Source organism: Zootoca vivipara, chromosome 16, assembly GCF_965207765.1.
Source record: "Zootoca vivipara chromosome 16, rZooViv2.hap1.1, whole genome shotgun sequence".
Lineage (NCBI taxonomy): Eukaryota > Metazoa > Chordata > Lepidosauria > Squamata > Lacertidae > Zootoca > Zootoca vivipara.
The window spans coordinates 12,099,610-12,119,838 of NC_142599.1; the positions used below are offsets into that span (position 1 = coordinate 12,099,610).

General features: G+C 48.4%; 1 protein-coding gene across 42 annotated transcripts in view; it reads left to right on the top strand.

Moving 5' to 3' along the window:
• Positions 1 to 20,229, top strand: part of ARVCF (ARVCF delta catenin family member) — a 552,351-nt gene that overhangs the window by 417,268 nt on the left and 114,854 nt on the right. For 27 of the 42 annotated variants that reach the window (XM_035098127.3, XM_035098131.3, XM_035098129.3 and 24 more), the window contains one exon: positions 6,852 to 7,354. In XM_035098127.3, coding sequence (XP_034954018.1) covers positions 6,852 to 7,354 — 503 coding nt within the window. The remainder of the gene's footprint in view (positions 1 to 6,851; positions 7,355 to 20,229) is intronic. The other 15 variants (XM_035098130.3, XM_088659519.1, XM_088659523.1 and 12 more) reach the window with 1 other exon arrangement.

Here is a 20,229-nt window from a genome sequence, read left to right on the forward strand (position 1 = left end):
GCTGACACAAAACACTAAGCAACAAAATGAAAGATCACTATCCCCCCCTTCTTTCTCCCCCCTTCTCCCCGATTTACACCGCTGAACCTCGCAATGTCTATGACAGCAATGTCTCTCACTGAATGTAACTGGCCTGTAGAAAGGACTCTATGAATTGAAAACAGAGCCATTGTATGTACCCGTTACTAAGTTTGTCATTGGTATGAGCTTTCATGTGCATGCACACTTCTTCAGATACACGGTATGCGTTATCCTCGATTCCCTCCCCCCAATAAAAACAAATTTAAAAAAGAGAGCTCTCAATGGCTACTAGCCACAATGGCTGTGTTCTACCTCCACTGAGTACCAATTGCTCTGGAATCACAAGCAGGGAGATGGTTGTTGCATTCAGGTTCTGCTTTCAGGCTCTCCGTGAGGCCATTGTGAGAACAGGATGCTGCACTAGATGGGCCATTGGCCTGACCCGGTAGGATTCTTCTTACATTCATAGTCTAAAATGTGGCAGCGAGGGTTCTGATGGGAGCATTAGGTTGTGGCCACATTGCCCTCCTTTTGAAACATCTGCACTGGTTGCCATTTTTTCCTGGGCCCAATTCAACGTTCTTTTAAAGTCCCAAATGGTCCGGGACCCAGAGCACCTTCTCCAATATTGACTCACCTGTCTCCTTAGCTCAGCAAGTGTGTCCCTCCTTAATGTTCCCTGCGCAGGGTGAGATATGAGGTGGAGGCGGCCGAAGAAGAGCCTTTTCAGTGGTGGCTCCATGTACTGTATATGGAACTCCCTCCCCACTCAGATGCCTCTTGCCACTTCAATTTGTTCTCTTACATGAGAGGTTATGAGGCACACCTCTTCGGCTAAGCTTACAAGGGTGTTGTTGTTGTTGTTGTTGTTGTTGTTGTTGTTGTTGTTGTGTGTGTGTGTGTGGATACGGTGCTTAGGATGAATGCCCCCCCCCCGGGTGTACTGTTGCGTTGATGACGATGCTGTTTATGTTGTTGCTGTTTTCATCCGGTATGTATTTTTTATTAAGTCTGCCCTCATTTTATTTCTGTACATGCCACCTGCTGCGACCAGAAGGTGAAGGGCGATGTGGAAATATTTGTGCAACACACACACATATGTATATATGTATATGTATGTGTATATATATATATATATATATATATATATATATATATATATATATATATATATAAACTAAACACCTTTGAACAAGTGAAACATTGGAAAAGGGAGGTTGGGGGATTGAGCGCAGAGGTTAATCTCTTATATCTAAACAGTATATGGAAAATTGGATGCATTCACCGTTCCCTCGGCTTTGGTGTGTGCTGCTGTTAGAGAAATGCCAAATCCTTCCTTCCTTCCTTCCTTCCTTTCCCTTTGGTGAGGCTACTTTCAGGGCTGGGGAACCTCAGGTTTCTGGGCCAAACATGGCCCTCCAGGCATGAGTGCCTGGCCCTCAGCACTCTAACCAGCCACATCCTCTGGTGGCGCTGCTTTGCACTCTCCTTGAGTGCCTTTGCCTAGTTCGAATGTGTCCTGGAGCTCTGGAAATGCTTCTTGCTTGCCTGGATGGCATGGGGACAGGGGGGCATTATGAGCACGTAGAAACTAGCCTAGTGAACCGAGGTTCCGATTACCTATGCCAGGCCCTCCAAGTGTCCCTATTTTCCAGAGACAGCTCCAGATTTACAGAAGCTGTCCCAGTTTCTGATACGATCCTGGAATGCCCCGCTCTTCCTTAGGACGTCCCTATTTTCATCAGAGAAATGTTAAAATGTATGGAGTTATGTACCTCCTGAGCCAAGGAGGCACATAACTAAACAACCTTTAGAAGACATCTGAAGGCAGCCCTGTATAGGGAAGTTTTTTTTAAAAAAATGCTTAATGTTTTATTATGTTTTTCTATATGTTGGAAGCTACCCAGAGTGGCTGGGACAACCCAGTCAGATGGGCAGGGTATCAATAATAAAATTATTATAATTATGGAATAGGACATCCCTATTTTCATCCGAGAAATGTTGGAGGGTTTGCTATGTTGGTCCACCCACTTTGGCCTGTGGCCCCCCCATCACTGCCATGCGGCCCCCAGAAGGTTGTGCAGAAGAGAATGTGGCCCCTGGGCTCATGTGGCCCCCCATCCCTGGACCAGGGGGGGATCCCATCACCTTTCCCCCTAGACTTACTGTCTTTGCGCTTCCCTCTCCATGTTTTCTCCTGTTTCCTTCTCCATCAGTCAGTGGTGCCTCTCCCTCCCTCCCTCCTGCCTTCTGTCAAACTCACTCTGTGCTTTTATAGGGATGTCTTTCCTGTGGCCATATTTCTTAAATCTTTTCTTCTAGCTTTGCCAGGAATCCTTCATCCTCTCCCTCACTCCTACCTTCCCAAGAATGCCCATTTGTTCAGCCTTGTGGCCCATCCATCTCACTCTGAATATTCCTCATCTTCCACCCACTGAGCTAAAAATAAACAAGCCATCCCTCTTTTCGTTTGTCTTGAGTGAATAGCTGCTGTTTGGGCTTCTCCCCATCCTGCCCTACTCCTGTGGTGGTATTTTCATTTGTTTCTTTTTTGATTCCCATTCTCTCTCTCCTCCCGCCCTCCATTTCCATCATTAATCTACCTTTCCTTCTAACAACAGCAAAGGCACTGAATCATCTTCATTTGTTTGCTTCTGGAATTGCCCAGCTGAGCCAACAAATTCAAGATTGTTATGTGCCCACTTCGTAACTTTGATTGCATGAGCAATTCCTCAGGATGCTCCAGAGAGACATTAAACTGTCTTCAGTTTGGAGCTCCAAATGCCTTAACATTAAAGGTAAAGGGACCCCTGACCATTAGGTCCGGTCGCAGACGACTCTGGGGTTGTGGCGCTCATCTCGCTTTACTGGCCGAGGGAGCCGCCATACAGCTTCCAGGTCATGTGGCCAGCATGACTAAGCCACTTCTGGCGAACCAGAGCAGCACATGGAAATGCCATTTACCTTCCCGCCGGAGTGGTACTTATTTATCTACTTGCACTATGACATGCTTTCGAAATGCTAGGTTGGCAGGAGCAGGGACCGAGCAACGGGAGCTCACCCCATTGTGGGGATTCGAACCGCTGATCTTCTGATCGGCAATCCCTAGGCTGTGTGGTTTAGACCACAGCGCCACCCGTGTCCCCATCGCTACTTAGATCAAACCAAAAGGAAAGCAAGAAAGCTCCACCACAGGAAGCAGCGGTTGAGGGTTGTTGCCTGCTTATACCGTCCATCTGTTACCTTGGATAAATGCACATTAGAAGCATCCGGCCCCTTTCCATGCGGACCACTCTCATTCTATTTGTGCTTCTGGAAAGCGGAAGCTGTTCGAAGCAGAGAACATCCTTATTGGTTGCTCCTTGTGTGCTGTAGCTTCCTGGGAAAGGTTTCCAAAGTGTTAATCTCGTTGTGAAGGCTAGTGGCTGCAAGAGCTAATGGGATGGCGGCAGGGTCTGTAATCCTGTTTGTTTTGCAATAATGGGCTCATTGACGGAGGCTTTGGTTGGAAGGGACAAAGTCCGAACAAAGAAGGCCTTAGACACAGTTTAATAGTGGTGGAGTGAGTTATAGGAACTCCAAGCCAGTGTTCCTCTGACTCCAAAGACTATGATTCCTCTTGTCAATATGCTGTTTCTCTTTTGACGATGACAACCAACTTGCGAGCTTATCGGATTCCTCCAGGCTGTGTCTGGATAGGCAAAAGAAGATATCGGTAGGTATAAAAACGGGTTAGAGAGAATGTGTGTGTGTGTTGTTTTTGTTTGTTTGTTTGTTTGTTTGTTTTCCAAAGAAAAGGCACTTCTACAAGTGCCACATAATGTTCCTTCTGCAAGAAAGTAATCCTTTAGTATAACAGCACCTATACTTTGGAACTCCCTGCCCATTGATATGAGGCAGGCAACTCTAGTTTTTAGCACCCAGCTAAAAAAAATGTTTTTGGTTCTGGCAACCCTACCTAGGCATGTCATTTTAGCTAGGGGTTTCTCCCCCCCCCCCCCTTCAAGTTACTGATTGTATTTTAACTTATTTTTATGTCACTTGTTTTTAACATTTTGGGTTTCTTATTTGCACCTTTGATTAATATTTTGGACTGGCTATTGCAAACTGCTTAGAGGTCTTTTGTTCTAGGGAGCAGCATATACATTTTGTTGAAGAAATGAAGTGGAATGGGAATGCCCACAGAGCCCCAGAATCATTCTCTTAACACCAAGGATTCTGAAGGATGTGAACAAATAGACAGTGCCTCTGAGCATGTGAAGAGTGCCTTAACCTCAGCCTTGCATAACCGTAAATGGCGCTGAACCTTGAATGTGACTTCTCAGCAGACTTTGATTTTGGTGCCTCCGCTGCTGAACTTGGGGAGGAGAATGAGCTGATGCTTCTCCCAAGTAGCAGTGGCAGCTGTGAAGGAGCATCCCGTTGCCTCCCCATGGCCACCACTGTCAGCCTCCTCCCTTGTAGCAGCAGCTTGTAGCAGCTGCTGGAGTGCGGGCGAGGCCAAGGCCTCAGATAGGGTGTCCTGGAGAGCCACCTTTGAAAAAGAAAACTGGGGGCCTAAAGGTCTCCATCCCAGTTTGGGGGTCATCGGGACAGAAGCTCTGGCTGTGCCTGGTTCCTTCTGCCTGGAGCTGAGAGCAATAGCATTGGGAGCGAGTGCGAAACACCTGTTCGTGCCATGCGCAAAGAGGGAGAAGGGAAACCCCTGCACCTGTGAGTGGCGTTTAGGCACTCATTATCCCTGCTTCTTACAAGGAAAAATATTGATGTGAATGTAACATTATTATCGTCCTTTATGCTGCGGAATGGAAATCGCTCTCCTGCATAAAAGCAGACATAATGGCTGTTGAGACAGTGTAAATTGCAGCCCTAAAAACTAATGAATTATACATATTCCAATAAGTGCGTCAATAAAAGGGTCTCTTGGTTTTTTCCCTCCCCTTTTTTTTGGCTTTCCCATGCTTACCCAAATTCTTCAGGCTTTTTCTGTTTATTGATTTCTCCAGCAGCTGAATAGAATCATACGGTGGAAGTGTTTGATAACACAATTGTGGCATCGAAAAAGGCTAATTTGGAGGATTAGTCACCCTCAGAGTCTAACCTCTTAATTTGGTTCAATCCCTGATTGGATTATATGACCCAGGGCATATAATTGGGGGTTAGGCCCTCCAAACGTTCTTGCACTACAAGTCCCATCATTCCTCACCATTCATCATGTTTGGTGGGGCCGATGTGACTTGTAGTTCAATAACACCCAGAGGTCCCGCTGGATCAGGCCAATGGCCCATCTAGTCCAGCATCCTGTTCTCACAGTGGCCAACCAGGAGCCAAACACAAGAGCCCTCTCCCCTCCCATGGTTTCCACCAATTCCGCAAGTCTCCACTGTCAATAATTTAAAAATAACAAGAGAAATTAACATAAACAACTAACTCTTCCATGGCTGGCCTTGCTGCTCATTGCTTACAGGCTTCAGCCTTCCTCTCCTGTAAAATATGACTATTAATGGGTCGTGTAAGGGTGACTCCCTACAGGGAGCCAGCTCCCATCATCCTGACGTCCACCTCGTCAAGTACAGAGAGCACCAGTGGTTCTGAAGCAGCCAGAGGGGGAGGGGGAGACTTGGAGGAGGAGAGAAATCAGAGGGAGGAACAATGGGAAAGCTCGGGGGCGGAGGGATGCAGGCAGATGCTCAGGGATGTTGCAGAGCCAGGGCACCGACCGCCCAGGGAGGAAGCTGAAAGGGCATCACTCCTTCTGACGCAAGAAGTAAGGAGAGCGCTACAGCGCAGGTCAAGGGGACGGCGTTTTGGGGTGCCCCGACTACTTTGCTGGTGTAGGAACAGACGTACGCCATTGCTGGATTCTGATTCGGGATGAGAGGTCATGTTTTAAGCTGTCTCTACACTGTAAATAAATAGCACAAGAAACGTCTTTGAAGACAAACTGGACTCAGGCGGAGTTACTCTAGAGTAGCCACGACGACCCTCTGACAGGTCGTTTTTTAAAAAGTCTTTGTGTAACTCTGCTGGCCAGTTTTAGAATGTTGTGCTTAAATCTCTGATCTGTAGTAACTCAGATGTAACAACAACAACAACAACAACAATTCAACAATAATAAATTTTTTATTTATACCCCACCCATCTGTCTGGGTTTCCCCAGTCACTCTGGGCGGCATCCAACAGAATATTAAAAACATGATGAAACATCAAACATTTTAAACTTCCCTAAATAGGCCTGCCTGCAGGTGTCTTCTAAAAGTCAAATATTGTTTATCTGTTTGACATCTGATGGGAGGGCGCCACTACTGAGAAGACCCTCTGCCTGGTTCCCTGTAGCCTCACTTCTCGCAGGGAGGGAACCCCCAAAGACCCTCGGAGCTGGACCTCAGTGTCCGGGCTGAATGATAGGGGTGGAGACGCTCCTTCAGGTATATTGGGCTGAGGCCGTTTAGGGCTTTAAAGGTCAGCACCAACACTTTGAATTGTGCTCGGAAATGTACTTGGGAGCCAATGTAGGTCTTTCAGGACCGGTGTTACGTGGCCTTGGCAGCCGCTCCCAGTCACCAGTCTAGCTGCCGCATTCTGGATTAATTGTGGTTTCCAGGACACCTTCAAAGAGCTCATTGCAGTAGTCCATGTGGGAGATAACCAGAGCATGCACCACTCTGGTGAGACAGTCTGCGGTTAGGTAGGGTTTCTCTAATAATGGGGTAGGATGGGGGGTTCTGGCTAAGCATTCCTGGATGACGCTCCCAACATAGCATGTTTAAAGGCACGGTTCTTGTTTTAAAATCAGAACGCCTCCCAATATCTCCCCCTCTTTCTCTTAGCAGGGGCTACGATGACCCGATTGAGACCGAGATCGTCGACGAGAGGATCCCCTATCTGCATGGCAGCTATGCGGCACCCTTGGCGCAGCCCGAACGGGGGAGCATGGCCAGCATTGACCGCCTGGGCAAGCGCTCTCCTTCCATTGACAGCATCCGCAAGGACCCCCGCTGGCGGGACCCTGACCTCCCAGAAGTCATTGCGATGCTCAGCCACCCCATCGATCCAGTCAAGTCCAACGCGGCAGCGTATCTCCAGCACTTGTGCTACGAGAATGACAAAATCAAGAAGGACGTGAGGCACCTCAAGGGCATCCCCATTTTGGTGGGCCTGTTGGACCACCCCAAGCCCGAAGTGCACCGCAAGGCTTGTGGGGCGCTCAGAAACATATCCTATGGGAAGGATAATGAGAACAAGGTGGCGATAAAGAACTGCGATGGGATCCCGGCTTTGATCAGGTTGCTGCGGAAGACGAATGACATGGAAGTTCGGGAGCTCATTACAGGTCAGCACCTCTGTTTGTACCTATGGGGATATATTTATTTTTATGGAAACCTTTTGCTTACTTCTGCACCAGTCTGCAGAGTTTGTCGCGGAAGTAGGGGCCGTGGTCTGCCAACCACTTGGTCTGAATTTATTCATTGATTTATTAATCATTTAGGTAAGGTAAAAAGGTAAAGGATCGCTGGGCTGTTAAGTCCAGTCAAAGGCGACTCTGGGGTTGCGGCGCTCATCTCGCTTTCAGGCCGAGGAAGCCGGCATTTGTCCACAGACAGCTTTCCGGGTCAGGTGGCCAGCATGACTAAACAGCTTCTGGTGCAATGGAACACCGTAAGGAAACCAGAGCGCATGGAAACGCCGTTTACCTTCCCGCCTCAGTGGTACCTACTTATCTACTTCCACGGCCGTGCTTTCGAACTGCTAGGTGGGCAGGAGGTTAATCATTTGCTTGTTGTTGTTTTCGGCATCTGTGTCTCCGGGAACAACAGAGGAGTGTGCCTTTTGGGGGTGAGGTCAAGCTGTTGGACAGTTGCAGCGCCTGGGGTGGCTGTTGAGACCGATGTGGGAGAGACATGTCATTTATTGATGTATATCTCACCCTTACACCCAAAGGAGCCTAAACACACACACAGAGAGAGAGAGAGAGAGAGATCTAAGAACTATCAGCAATGAAAACGCTTCCAGCACAGTTTTGGGCCGGGGCAAGGATCTCTACTTAAAAAGCATGTTTACTGGTTTGCTTGCTATTACATTTCTATCTCACCTTTCTTCCAAGGAGCTCAAGGGGGTGCTCAGCTCTTGCTTGAAGGTTTCCCATAGGCATCAGGTTGGTCCTTTTGAGAGCAGGGATGCTGGTCTGGAAGGGTCGTTGGCCTGATCCAGCTGCCTCTTTTTATATTTTATTTCATCAAATTTATATACCACTTTATGGTACAAAACAAACTAACTGTCAAAGCAGTTTACAAACTGTGTCTTAGGTTGTTTATTATTATTATTATTATTATTATTATTATTATTATTATTATTATTATTATATTTATACCCCGCCCATCTGATGGGTTTCCCCAGCCACTCTAGGCGGTTTCCAACAATTACCAAAATACATTAAAATATCACAGATTAAAAACTTCCCTACCAAGGCAGGCAGCCAGACCCTCTTCTATGCCTCTTCCCTGCCTGCTCTCACATCAGTCACCCAACATTTGACGGTCTCTGGGCATGCCCAGTATTCTTTGGGCTGCTTTTGGATTTCTGCCCCCCCCCCGCCGGTTCCATCCCCCGCCCCAAGTTATTTTTGTTTCCCCAAGTGTGCTGGTGCCCCTCTCTTGGTGATATTTTGACTACATCAGGACCAGCACTCAAAGGACTGAATTTGCTTTTAGTATATAAGATGTTCTTTTAACTTGTAGTGGATTGATTGCTTCATGTCCTGGATTATTTTGCGGACTTCTCTTTGGAAAGGTTCTTCCTTTTTTTAAAAAAAGAGTGAAATCCATTTATTTTTCAGTAGTAATTTGTCAGAGAAGCTAATTTCCCAGAAATATGCACATTTCCTTCCTCGCCCCCTTTTTTTAAGATTCAGAAATGGAAAGGCTGGCCCATAATTTGACCTGCATGGATAATATTTTAATGTTAAATAGTTATCAGGCTTCTCTGCGGTGACAGAAGTGAGTCTGAGTTTGCCCTTTCCCCTGCTGAAAGGGGTGGTGGCAGCGGCTTTGAATCTTGATTAATGAATTCATTTCGTGCTTTGAACATGTGCTGTCGGGATTGGGGCCAAACTAATGGAGACACTAGGCATGCTGTCCGGAAAGGCATTCATGGCTTTTAAAAAAATAAATAAACACCAGATCTGGAGAAGGGTGCCACATTTTGCACTAAGCGCATAAGACCAGATCAGCTGGATCAGGCCCATGGCCCATCAAGTCCATGTTGGCTATTTTTCTGACTTGTGCAGCGTGATACAGCTGTTTCACCCTTGAAGCAGACTCCATACACAAGACTTTGAAGATAACTCTTTACTTGCAGGATGATAACTATTAACCAGCAGTTTCATCCTAAGTGCAGCGCAATTCATTTCACTCTCTTGAGCCCAAGAGGAGGGTCTTCTTGCTTCTAAAACTTCTTTGAAGCAGTCCCTAAATTATACCTTTGTCTGTCCTCACCAACCCTTCCAGGTAGTGCAGGTGTTATGTACTGAGCTGAATCATAGAACAATAGGATCCAGAATCAGCAGTCTGATTGGTCCGCAGGAGCCACCCAATCCAACTCCAGGTGGAAGTGAATCCGCAACCTGATTGGCCTGCAGGAGCAGCCAATCAGGCTGCTGGCAGAAGTCAATCCACAAACTGATTGGCCCACAGGTGTAGCCCTGAAGTAGCCAATCACGCAAAGCCCATTGTGTAAATAATGTATATAAGCAGATGGTTTTGGGAAAAGGGCATTCTTCTCTTCTTCTCCTTGATGACTACGAGCTGAATAAAGAGCATGAAAGTCACTCTCGACTCCGAGTATATTTCAGCAGCCATCCCCAAACTGCGGCCCTCCAGATGTTTTGGCCTACAACTCCCATGATCCCTAGCTAACAGGACCAGTGGTCGGGGAAGATGGGAATTGTAGTCCAAAACATCTGGAGGGCCGAAGTTTGGGGATGCCTGCGGTAGTGTGTTCTCGGAGTCTCCACGCTCAACAAAACAATTGCAAAACAACCAGCCAAACGCCAACCTCCACCCCTCCTTATCTAAGACACACACACACACACACACACACACACACACACACACACACACACACACACACACACACTTAAAGGGAGTTAACCCATTAACAGAGCAACAGTTCAGCGTTCCTGTGACCTTAATTGGAGCCACAAGATTTTGCAGCTGTTGCATTACATCATGTAGGTTTTCTTTTCCCCCAATGCACTTCATGCTTTGTAAAATGCATTTTCTAACAAATACAGCACGGATACTAACAGTCCAGCATCCTGTTCTCACTAGGGTTGCCAGACTCAATAGAGGACAGGACTTCTGTGCCTTTAATTGCCCTGCTCTCTTCTGAGTCTGGAAACCTTAAAGAGAAACCAGCAGACCCTTTGCTTGGGAATTAAACAAAGGGTCTGCTGGTTTCTCTTTAAGGTTTCCAGACTCAAAAGAGAGCAGGGCAATTAAAGGCACAGAAGTCCTGTCCTCTATTGAGTTTGGCAACCCTAGTTCTCACATTGGCCAAGCAGATGCCCCAGAGGTGGAAACCTGCAAGCAGGACCTCAGCGCAAGAGCTCTTTCCCCTCCTGTGGCTTCCAGCAGCTTGAAAGCATTACTGCCTCTGACCGTGGAGGCAGAAGATTGCCATTGTGGCTGGTAGCCATTGATAGCCCCCATCCTCCATGAATTTGTCCAATCCTCTTTTAAAGCAATCCAAGTTGGTGACCATCACTGCCTTGTGGCAGTGAGTTCCGCGGTATAACTGCATAAAGAACTTGCCCTGAATCTGGCAGCATTCAGCTTCATTGCTTTCTGCCCCCCCCCCCAAATCTAGAGTTGCTGTATGAGCTGCCTTGGCCTCAGCAATCTCACAGTATTTATTTAGGCACATCTTAAAACTGAGCTGCAACCGGCAGCAATCCTTTTTCTTCTTATTATTATTTTACTGTGCTTTCTCCCCTGTTCTCCCCGTCCCCCCAAACTGTGACTTGGATGTGATCTCTTGGGACTGGGGGGGCGGGGGGAACGTTATTTCAGCAGACCATTCTCTCATCCTCAGTGTGGAGAAGAATGAGGGCAGGTCTGATAAGGGAAGTAATATGTTGTGATTCGGCAAAGCCGCAAAAGGTCTTATTTTATCGTGAGCGATAAGGCTCGGCGCAGAACGAATGTTCCCCATCAGAGATACAGGATGTGTGGCTTCTATTATGTGGCTCGGACAGGCGAGCAGAAGTTAGGGGGCTTTTAACGAGCTTTTCCGTCATTGGGTACTTACCGCAATGTAATTTGTGTGGATTATTTGAAAATGCTGCAGTACTGCGGCCACGGGGTCTGGTATTCTCTGCCAGACAAATCCCTAATCCTGTAGACCAGAAACCCCATTTCTGCAAAGAATTGATTCTAGCTCGCCTTACCTGCAGAGCAGGGTTTACATAGCTTTTTTATTAAAAAAAACAAACAAACTGGGCTTTGTGTCTTTAGTTTCCAAAGAGGCTACTGCATTGGGAGCAGATCTCTTGCCTGACCTCTTGCAGCTTAGGATGTGTGAGCTTCCATTGGTGATGGTGGGGAAGGTTCCGTATTTTATATCTCCCCCCACCCCACTCCCCAGGAATGGCTGCATAACCAACTTGCTGTCAGAGTTAGGCAACATTCACACCATTCATTTAAAGCAGGGGTGGCCAACTCCCAAGAGACTGCGATCTACTAACAGAGTTAAAAACTGGCAGTGATCTCCCCACTTTTGGGGGGGTTCAGGTTAAAGTTGGACTTTTTTTAGGAAGGAAAGCCCTGTTTTGGGGGGTTCAAGTCAATGTTGTTGAACTTTTCTAGGGAGGAGGAAGGACCGTTTTTGGGGGTGCAGGGCAAAAATGTGGAGCTTTTATTAGGGGAGACAAAAGCTGTTGAGCTTCTTTGTGGGGAGCCAGGGATCTATCAGTGATCTACCACAGATGTCCAGTGATCTACTGGTAGATCACGATCTACCTGTTGGACGTGCCTGATTTAAAGCACTATGATTCCACTCAGGGCCGGCTTGCCCATGAGGTGGACTGAGGAGGCTGCCTTGGGCTGTGAAATCTCACGAGGGTGGTACCCCTGGACGTGCTTCACCCACCCCTACTGCCGCCGGAGAAGCGAGGAGAAGCGGTGGCTTCTGGTGAGGTTTCACGAGAACTCGCAGAACTCTCATGAGACCTCACAAAGATTGTGAGATCTCACCACTGCCATCGCTTCTCCTCACTTCTCCCGCCACTGACACCAGAGAAGCAAGGAGGAGAGGCTCTGGCTTCTAGCGATATCTTGTGGACCTCTTGCAAGAACTCGCCAGAACCTGGAAGCCACAGCTGCATGATCCCCATTCATACCCTCCAACATTTCACCAATGTCCCATTCCATGATAATTTTACTATTTATATCCCACATATCTTATTGGGTTGCCCAATATTGGGTTGCCCAATATTGGGGCAGCTTCCAACCTATATAAAAGCATAATAAAACATTAAACTACACACACACACACACACACACAGAGAGAGAGAGAGAGAGAGAGAGAGAGAGAGAGAGAGAGAGAGTGGTATCTAGGGCAAGCATCCCCAGACTTCGGCCCTCCAGATGTTTTGGACTACAATTCCCATCTTCCCCGACCACTGGTCCTGTTAGCTAGGGATCATGGGAGTTGTAGGCCAAAACATCTGGAGGGCCGCAGTTTGGGGATGCCTGATCTAGGGTTAAGAACTTAATTCGTTCTGGAGGTCTGTTCTTAACCTGAAACTGTTCTTAACCTGAGTTAGCCTACCACTTTAGCTAAAGGGGGCTCCTGCTGCCGCCACCGTGCGATTTCTGTTCTCACCCTGAAGCCAAGTTCTTAACCTGAGGTACGGTTTCTGGGTTAGCGGAGTCTGTAACCTGAAGCGTCTGTAACCCGAGGTACCACTGTAAAACAAAAACAAAAACCCTTCCCTACATAGGATTGCCTTCAGATGGCTTGGGGCTTGGATCAGAAACCGGGACGGCTTCTCTAAATCACCCTGGAAAATAGGGACACTTGGAGGGTCTGCCAGCATGCAGTACCTTGGTGGAGGGCTGGCGCTGGAGTGGCAGCAGCTTCCCGTTTTGCCTCAGGTGGCAAGAGAGGATAGGCCACCCCAGATACCACCTTAACAGTCCTGACAGTCCTAGGAACTGTCTTTTTTTTAAGCTTGCTGAGAATTGTTAGGAGGCCCCTATTCTCCTCCCAGACCTACAAGTCTCAGAGTTCCTTGTGAAGAGGAATCGACTGTTAAACCTCTCTGAGAACTGTAGCTGTAGGAAGAGGAGGAGGAGGAGGAGGAGGAGGAGGAGGAGGAGGAGGAGGAGGAGTTTGGATTTGATATCCCGCTTTATCACTACCCGAAGGAGTCTCAAAGCGGCTAACATTCTCCTTTCCCTTCCTCCCCCACAACAAACACTCTGTGAGGTGAATGAGGCTCTGAGAGACTTCAGAGAAGTGTGACTAGCCCAAGGTCACCCAGCAGCTGCATGTGGAGGAGCGGAGACGCGAACCCGGTTCCCCAGATTATGAATCTACCGCTCATAATCACTACACCACACTAGAGAACAAGTGTTCTCCTAACAACTCTCAGCACCCTTAACAAACTATGTCTCCCCCCCCAAAAAAAATTGGCAAGCGTTCTCGTGTATCCATTTCGACATAATACATTTAAAACACTATAATACCACTTTAAGCAGCCATGGTTTCCCCAAAAGAATCATCGGAGGTGTCAAATTATCCTCCAGGGAGGGGGAAGTAATCCAGGTTAGATTTCAAAAAATAAGTGGTTGTCATGGTTCTGAGCCCCCCCCCCCGCCCATTTTTAAAAATTTATTTAAAAAGCTCCAAACCTTGAAAATGAATTCTGCGAACAAGCCCCTGGCCACGGGGGCCTGCAAATTTAATTGTTTGCACATAGAGAACTTAATACGGTGTCTCCTCCTTTCTCAACCATGCGGAGTAACCGTAATCTTCTTTGAAAAGGAATGAACCTTATTACAGAAGCCAGTGTTTCATGTTTACAATAGCTGATTTGAAAATGTGTTGAGCTGGAAATCTTCTGCCAATTGGGACGACAAGTTTGCGAAGAAATCAAAAGAAGATGTCCCGATTGGTGCGTGAAAAAGGATAAAGGAAAGGGGGGAGGGGAGGGGGAAAGCCCTTTGGCACATCTCTGCAAAAACTAATATGTATCATCAAGATAATGTTTAAGCAGGATAGGAAAATGCCTCCTTTGCAAGGCACAGACAAGAGAACATTCCACCAGAAGAGCCCTCTTTTCTGTAGAGGGCAAATGTCAGTGGATAAAATTATTTCAGCATGAATTTTAGTGTGCGTTGCAGGTTTTTTTGTTTTTGCAACCCTCCTCCACCACCACCACCACCCCAGTGACAAGGGGATGGAGCAACCCCCTCTATGAGGACAGTTTGCAACATTTGGGACTTACTACTTTAGTGCAGGATTCCCCAAACTTAGGCCTCCAGCTGCTTTGAGACTACAATTCCCACCATCCCTGACCACTGGTCCTGCTAGCTAGGGATGATGGGAGTTGTAGTCCAAAAGCAGCAGGAGACCCAAGTTTGGGAAACCCTGGTTTAGAGAAAAGGAGAAGAAGAGTTGACGCGGTAGAAGTATTTAAAATTATGCATGGCACGGAGAGTGAAAAGTTTGTCTCCCTCTCTCATAACACTAGTCTAGAACCCATGGACTAGATGGGCCACTGGCCTGATCCAACAGGCTCATCTGACGTCCCTAACTGGTGAGATAGTATTTTTGTGAAGCATCCTAGAATTGCAAGCTTGGGTTTCATTCTGCACGCTGGCGGGTGGCTGTTGCTCACCGGGCGGGAGAGGCTGAGATGGTGCAGAGGTCGTCGCGGTGCAAGTGCCCTGGCTAGATCAGCTCTGCAAGTGCGTTTGCCCTGACCTGCCCCTCCCCACCGCTTCACCCTTCTGCCATGTGGCAAGTAACAGTGACCCGTCTGCCAGGGTGCTACCATAGCAGCTCCATCTTCACTGCTTATGCACGGTGAGCTGCTTATGCACACTGGTCCCCCACCCTCTCTCTAACATACAATGGGAATGATTATATTCCACATAGAGCAGCCTCAGGCTTTCTGTGGTCTTGGGCAAAGATATTTCCTAGCTTGTTGCCCGAGATCCTTGTAAAACTGAAGGTGCCAGGGATTGAGCCTGAGACCTTCTACTAGCAAAGCGTAATACTAATATTACTACTACTACTACTACTATTAATAATATATTTTTTTATACCCCGCCTATCTTCGCTGGGTATACCCAGCCACTCTGGGTGGCTTCAAACAAAAGATTTAAAATACATTAAAACATCAGTCATTCAAAACTTCCCTAAACAGGGCTGCCTTCAGATGCCTTCTAAACGTCGGAAAGTTTTTTCCCTCCTTGACATCTGATGGGAGGGCGTTCCACAGGGTGGGCGCCACTACCGAGAAGGCCCTCTGCCTGGTTCCCTTTAACTTTGCTTCTCGCAGTGAGGGAACCGCCAGAAGGCCCTCGGTGCAGGACCTCAGTGTCCGGGCTGAACAATGGGGGTGGAGACGCTCCTTCAGGTATACAGGGCCGAGGCCGTTTAGGGTTTTAAAGGTCAGCACCAACACTGTGTGTGCTCGGAAATGTACTGGGAGCCAATGTAGGTCTTTAAAGACCGGTGTTAGGTGGTCTTGGCGGCCGCTCACAGTCACCAGTCTAGCTGCCACATTCTGGATTAGTTGTTGTTTCTGGGTCACCTTCAAAGGTACCCCCACGTAGAGCGTATTGCTATCCACTGCAAAACTGTTTTTATCACTCCCTTCATCAGCAAACAGGTTCTGATAGGATGGGAGCCAGAAACGAGCCACTGAGCATCAAGAGAGGAGGAATCAACATGCTCAGGAAGACCTCAAGGACTGCAGATGTGCAACATCTTTTAAAACCCTCAAGGGGCAATCTGGTCCCCCACAAAAAGCAGCCCAGTGAGGACAGAGGGCGCTCAGCAGCCGCAGAATGTTGAACGTTGGCTGGGTTTGTGTGCTGGTCCCAGGGGTTACCCAAGAGGGGAAGTCCAAGTCCGGTCCATGGTTCGCAGGTTCAGGGCAGAGACAGTCTGAAGAGACTGAGGCTTGGAGCAGGGCAGGGTGTCAGGTGAGGTCAGGAACAGGTACAAAGTCCGGGAAGTAAGGCAGGTCAGGATCACAAGCAGGGAAGCGAGGCAGGTCAAAGGCAGGAACACTGGCAGGATCTGTTGTTGTTGTTTAGTCATGTCCGACTCTTCGTGACCCCATGGACCAGAGCACGCCAGGCACTCCTGTCTTCCACTGCCTCCCGCAGTTTGGTCAAACTCATGTTCGTAGCTTCGAGAACACTGTCCAACCATCTCGTCCTCTGTCGTCCCCTTCTCCTAGTGCCCTCAATCTTTCCCAACATCAGGGTCTTTTCCAAGGATTCTTCTCTTCTCATGAGGTGGCCAAAGTATTGGAGCCTCAGCTTCATGATCTGTCCTTCCAGTGAGCACTCAGGGCCGATTTCCTTCAGAATGGATAGGTCTGATCTTCTTGCAGCCCATGGGACTCTCAAGAGTCTTCTCCAGCACCAAAAGCATCAATTCTTCGGCGATCAGTCTTCTTTATGGTCCAGCCTTCTTTATGGATCTAGCAGCCAACAATGTTGCTCCCATGGCCTGGGGCGGGGTTTGGCTGCCTTTTAACTTGAACGGAGTAACGGACAACCCCGATCCCCTGGCAACTCACCCGCTCGCCTTGCCTGGAGGCGAGCACTCCTCCTGCGAGTACTCAGGTCCCTCCTTCTATCAGCCCCGAGTCTCTGCAGCTCAGGAGACACCGGTGGGTTACTGGACCCAGGAGCTGGCAGAGGGCCAGATGCTGGTGACAACCCGGCTGATGGCAACAAGGTATCTGCTGCATCTGGCACCAAGGCAGGCTCAGGCCCCAGACTCGGCTCAGCTGATGCTTGTTGCAGGGGAGGCTGAGCAGACTGAGGCTCCTCAGGATCAGGCCCCAACCTCAGTTCAGCTGACGTCCCAGGCGAAGGGTCCGGTGCAGGCTGCGATTCCTCCAGCTCCAAGTCTGAGCCCGAGTCCCAGGCCATCACAGTTTGAGCCCCATGTTGAACTAGAACAGGGGGTTGAACTAGAACAGGCATCCCCAAACTTCGGCCCTCCAGATGTTTTGGACTACAATTCCCATCATCCCTGACCACAGTTAGCTAGGGATCATGGGAATTGTAGGCCAAAACATCTGGAGGGCCGAAGTTTGGGGATGCCTGAACTAGAAGGTCCCTTCCAACTCTACGATTCTATGGTGCCATAACAAGAAAACAGGCTGGGCTAGTGCAGGGGTGGAGGACCTCTGGTCCGCAGGCCAAATTTGGACCAACACAGATCCCAGTTTGGCCTATGACATGGTTTCAACCAAATGACACCTGACCCACACCGTATGTGATGTCAGCTGAGAGGCAGATAAAGACGTGTCTGGATCAGCCGCATGACCGAGTTCGCTGGGGAGAGATCTCAGTTGCGCAGCTGATCCCTTTCGAAAGCAGGCTGGAAGTCACTGCTTATCAGCTGGTGAGAGATAACTTCAAGCCTGCTGATCAGCGTGCTTCAAAGCAGCATATGCAAGGCCCTGGGCAAGTCCTGTGTGGTGCTTTGAAGTCCTGAAGAAGAGGGAAGATACGTATCTGGCCAGATCAGTCTCCCTACCCCTGGAAACCCAACAGGAAGGATGCCCTGCAACATTTCATTGCAGACCCGCTTGTTCCTGGTGCTTGAGGGCCTTTGACAAGATTTCTCATGCTCAAACTCACAACTCCCTTGCCGGACAGATTGCAGATCTTCTAGTTTTAAAGGAACGGGCCTTACATTGTTTGGCCGCTATATAAATAGATGCTTCATAGCAAAACTAGCACATTCTGTGAAAATACCCAAAATATCGGCTCGTTGACTGGGATCGCTGCGCTTAGGGAAAAACAAAACAAAACCCTTCAGCTCGTAATGGATTCTGGATTAATTACTCATTTTCTTGTTCTCAATGGCTAGCCGTCAGGAGCTAATTTATTCTTTTTTATTTCTATTATATTAATTTGTTTAAATGCTAAAGCGACTTGCTTTTTTAAAAAATATCCATATTACTATAATTACTGCTGTGCCTTGTGTGGACATAAGCTGTAATGTAGTGAGTGAAGTGAATCAAGGAAATAAATACAGTGATTAACGTTCCTGCTGGCAGTAAGTAGGGTAGCAAAAGACTCTTGGCAGCAGGTTAAAGAAACACAGAGGAAAGTGCAGGTTACAACTGATTATCTGAGTCAGGAAGTTTAGATTATTGGAGCCAGGAAGTAGGGAATTTGTGTGTCCCACTTGGCAAAAGGCAGTCCTCTATTTGCAACTCTCTAGTTTAGAGAAAATTCGACTGTGGCCACATTTGCACCATACATTTCAAGCATTACGGTATCACGTGAAGCAGCTTCCCGCCAAGGAATTCTGGGAGCTGTAGTTTGTTATGGGTGGTGGCAGTTGCTACGAGAACCCTGTTCCCACCCACCACCCAAAGCTACCCAGAGTGGTTTAACATCATGTCCCTCTTCCCAGGAAACTCTACATGCCGTGAGCAGTGTGGTTACCGCTGCTGGCAAATTCACTCGTTTGAACCCTTACGAATCCCACTGCCCCCCAAATCAGCAAAATGCTCCCCCCAGATTCTCACCAGGGATCCAGTTACATACTGGCAGATCCAGGTTGTGCAATAGAGGTTGATCTGGAGGGTCTCGCTCAGCGAACCCATCTGTTGGACGCCCACCTGTCATGGATGGTTCAGCTGGGATTCCTGCAATTCTACAATTCCTACAACTCTACAATTCTATGATTCTGTGAACCCGCTTTCTCCAAATATTGGGCTCTTTCCAACTAGGGAAGTGATTGGGAAATACGCTACAAAGTGTGGGATAACTATTCCTTTGACACGTCATCTAACCTCTCTTCAAATGTGTAAGAGCGAATGTTCATAAAATAGCCAGTGTCATTGAACTGCCCTGCAGACAAACTGGGGTGAATGTTCAATAAACAGGGCATCTAGAACCACCTAAAGCCCGAGTAGGGACCATTTGGCCCTCCAGGTGTTGCTGAACTACAACTCCCATCAGCTGTGGCAAGCAAGGTCAATGGGCAGAATGATGGGAGTTGTAGTTGAACCACTTCCAGTGGGCCACGGGTTCCCCACACCCAGAATATAATGTCAGGCTAAGGAGGAGGCAAGTTCAGGACTGATCCTGCTTATTCTTTTCCCACTAGCCCAGGGGTCCCCAGACTATGGCCCGCGGGTCGGATACGGTCTGAAGGCCTCTTTTATCCGGCCCATGATGACCGTGATGACCCCTACTGCCCACTGCCGCCGTCCACTCTTACCGGCATGGCGGCGCAGCAGCACACTTCCGGGTTGGAAAAAAGCGCCGAAAATCACTTGTGCACATGCGCATGGGCCTCCCCTGACCCAGAAGTGCACCGGAAATGATATTTGCGCGCTTGTGCAAACATCATTTCCTGGTTGGGGGAGGCCCATGCGCATGCGCACAAGCGATTTTCGGTGCTTTTTTTCTGACCCGGAAGCGTGCTGCCGCACCTGTAAGAGCATGTGTGCATGCGCATGGACACACACTTCTGCGCGCTCCCCTGCCCTCCGGCCCACTGCGCGATTGGTGTGGCGGGCACCGGCCCAAAGCCGGGTAAGTTTGGGGACCCCTGCAGTAGCCACTCTGAGCCACCCTATGTGGCTTTCAAGATGTGCGCTGAGCAGAGCTAATGTGCAGCAAACTGCCCCCCCCCCCCCGTGTAAATGTACACCTAGTCACTGTATCCTATACCCCAAAGCAAGTAAAGGAACATGGATGGCTTGCTGATCAGAAGGTTGGTGGTTCAAATCCACATGAAGATGGTGAGCTCCTGTTGCTCTGTCCCAGCTCCTGCCAACCTAGCAGTTCGAAAGCATGCCAGTGCAAGTGGATAAATAGGCACTGCTGCGGCAGGAAAGTAAATGGCTTTTCCGTGCGCTCTGGTTTCCATCACAGTGTTCTGTTGCGCCAGAAGCGGTTTAGTCCTGCTGGCCAAATGACCCGGAAAGCT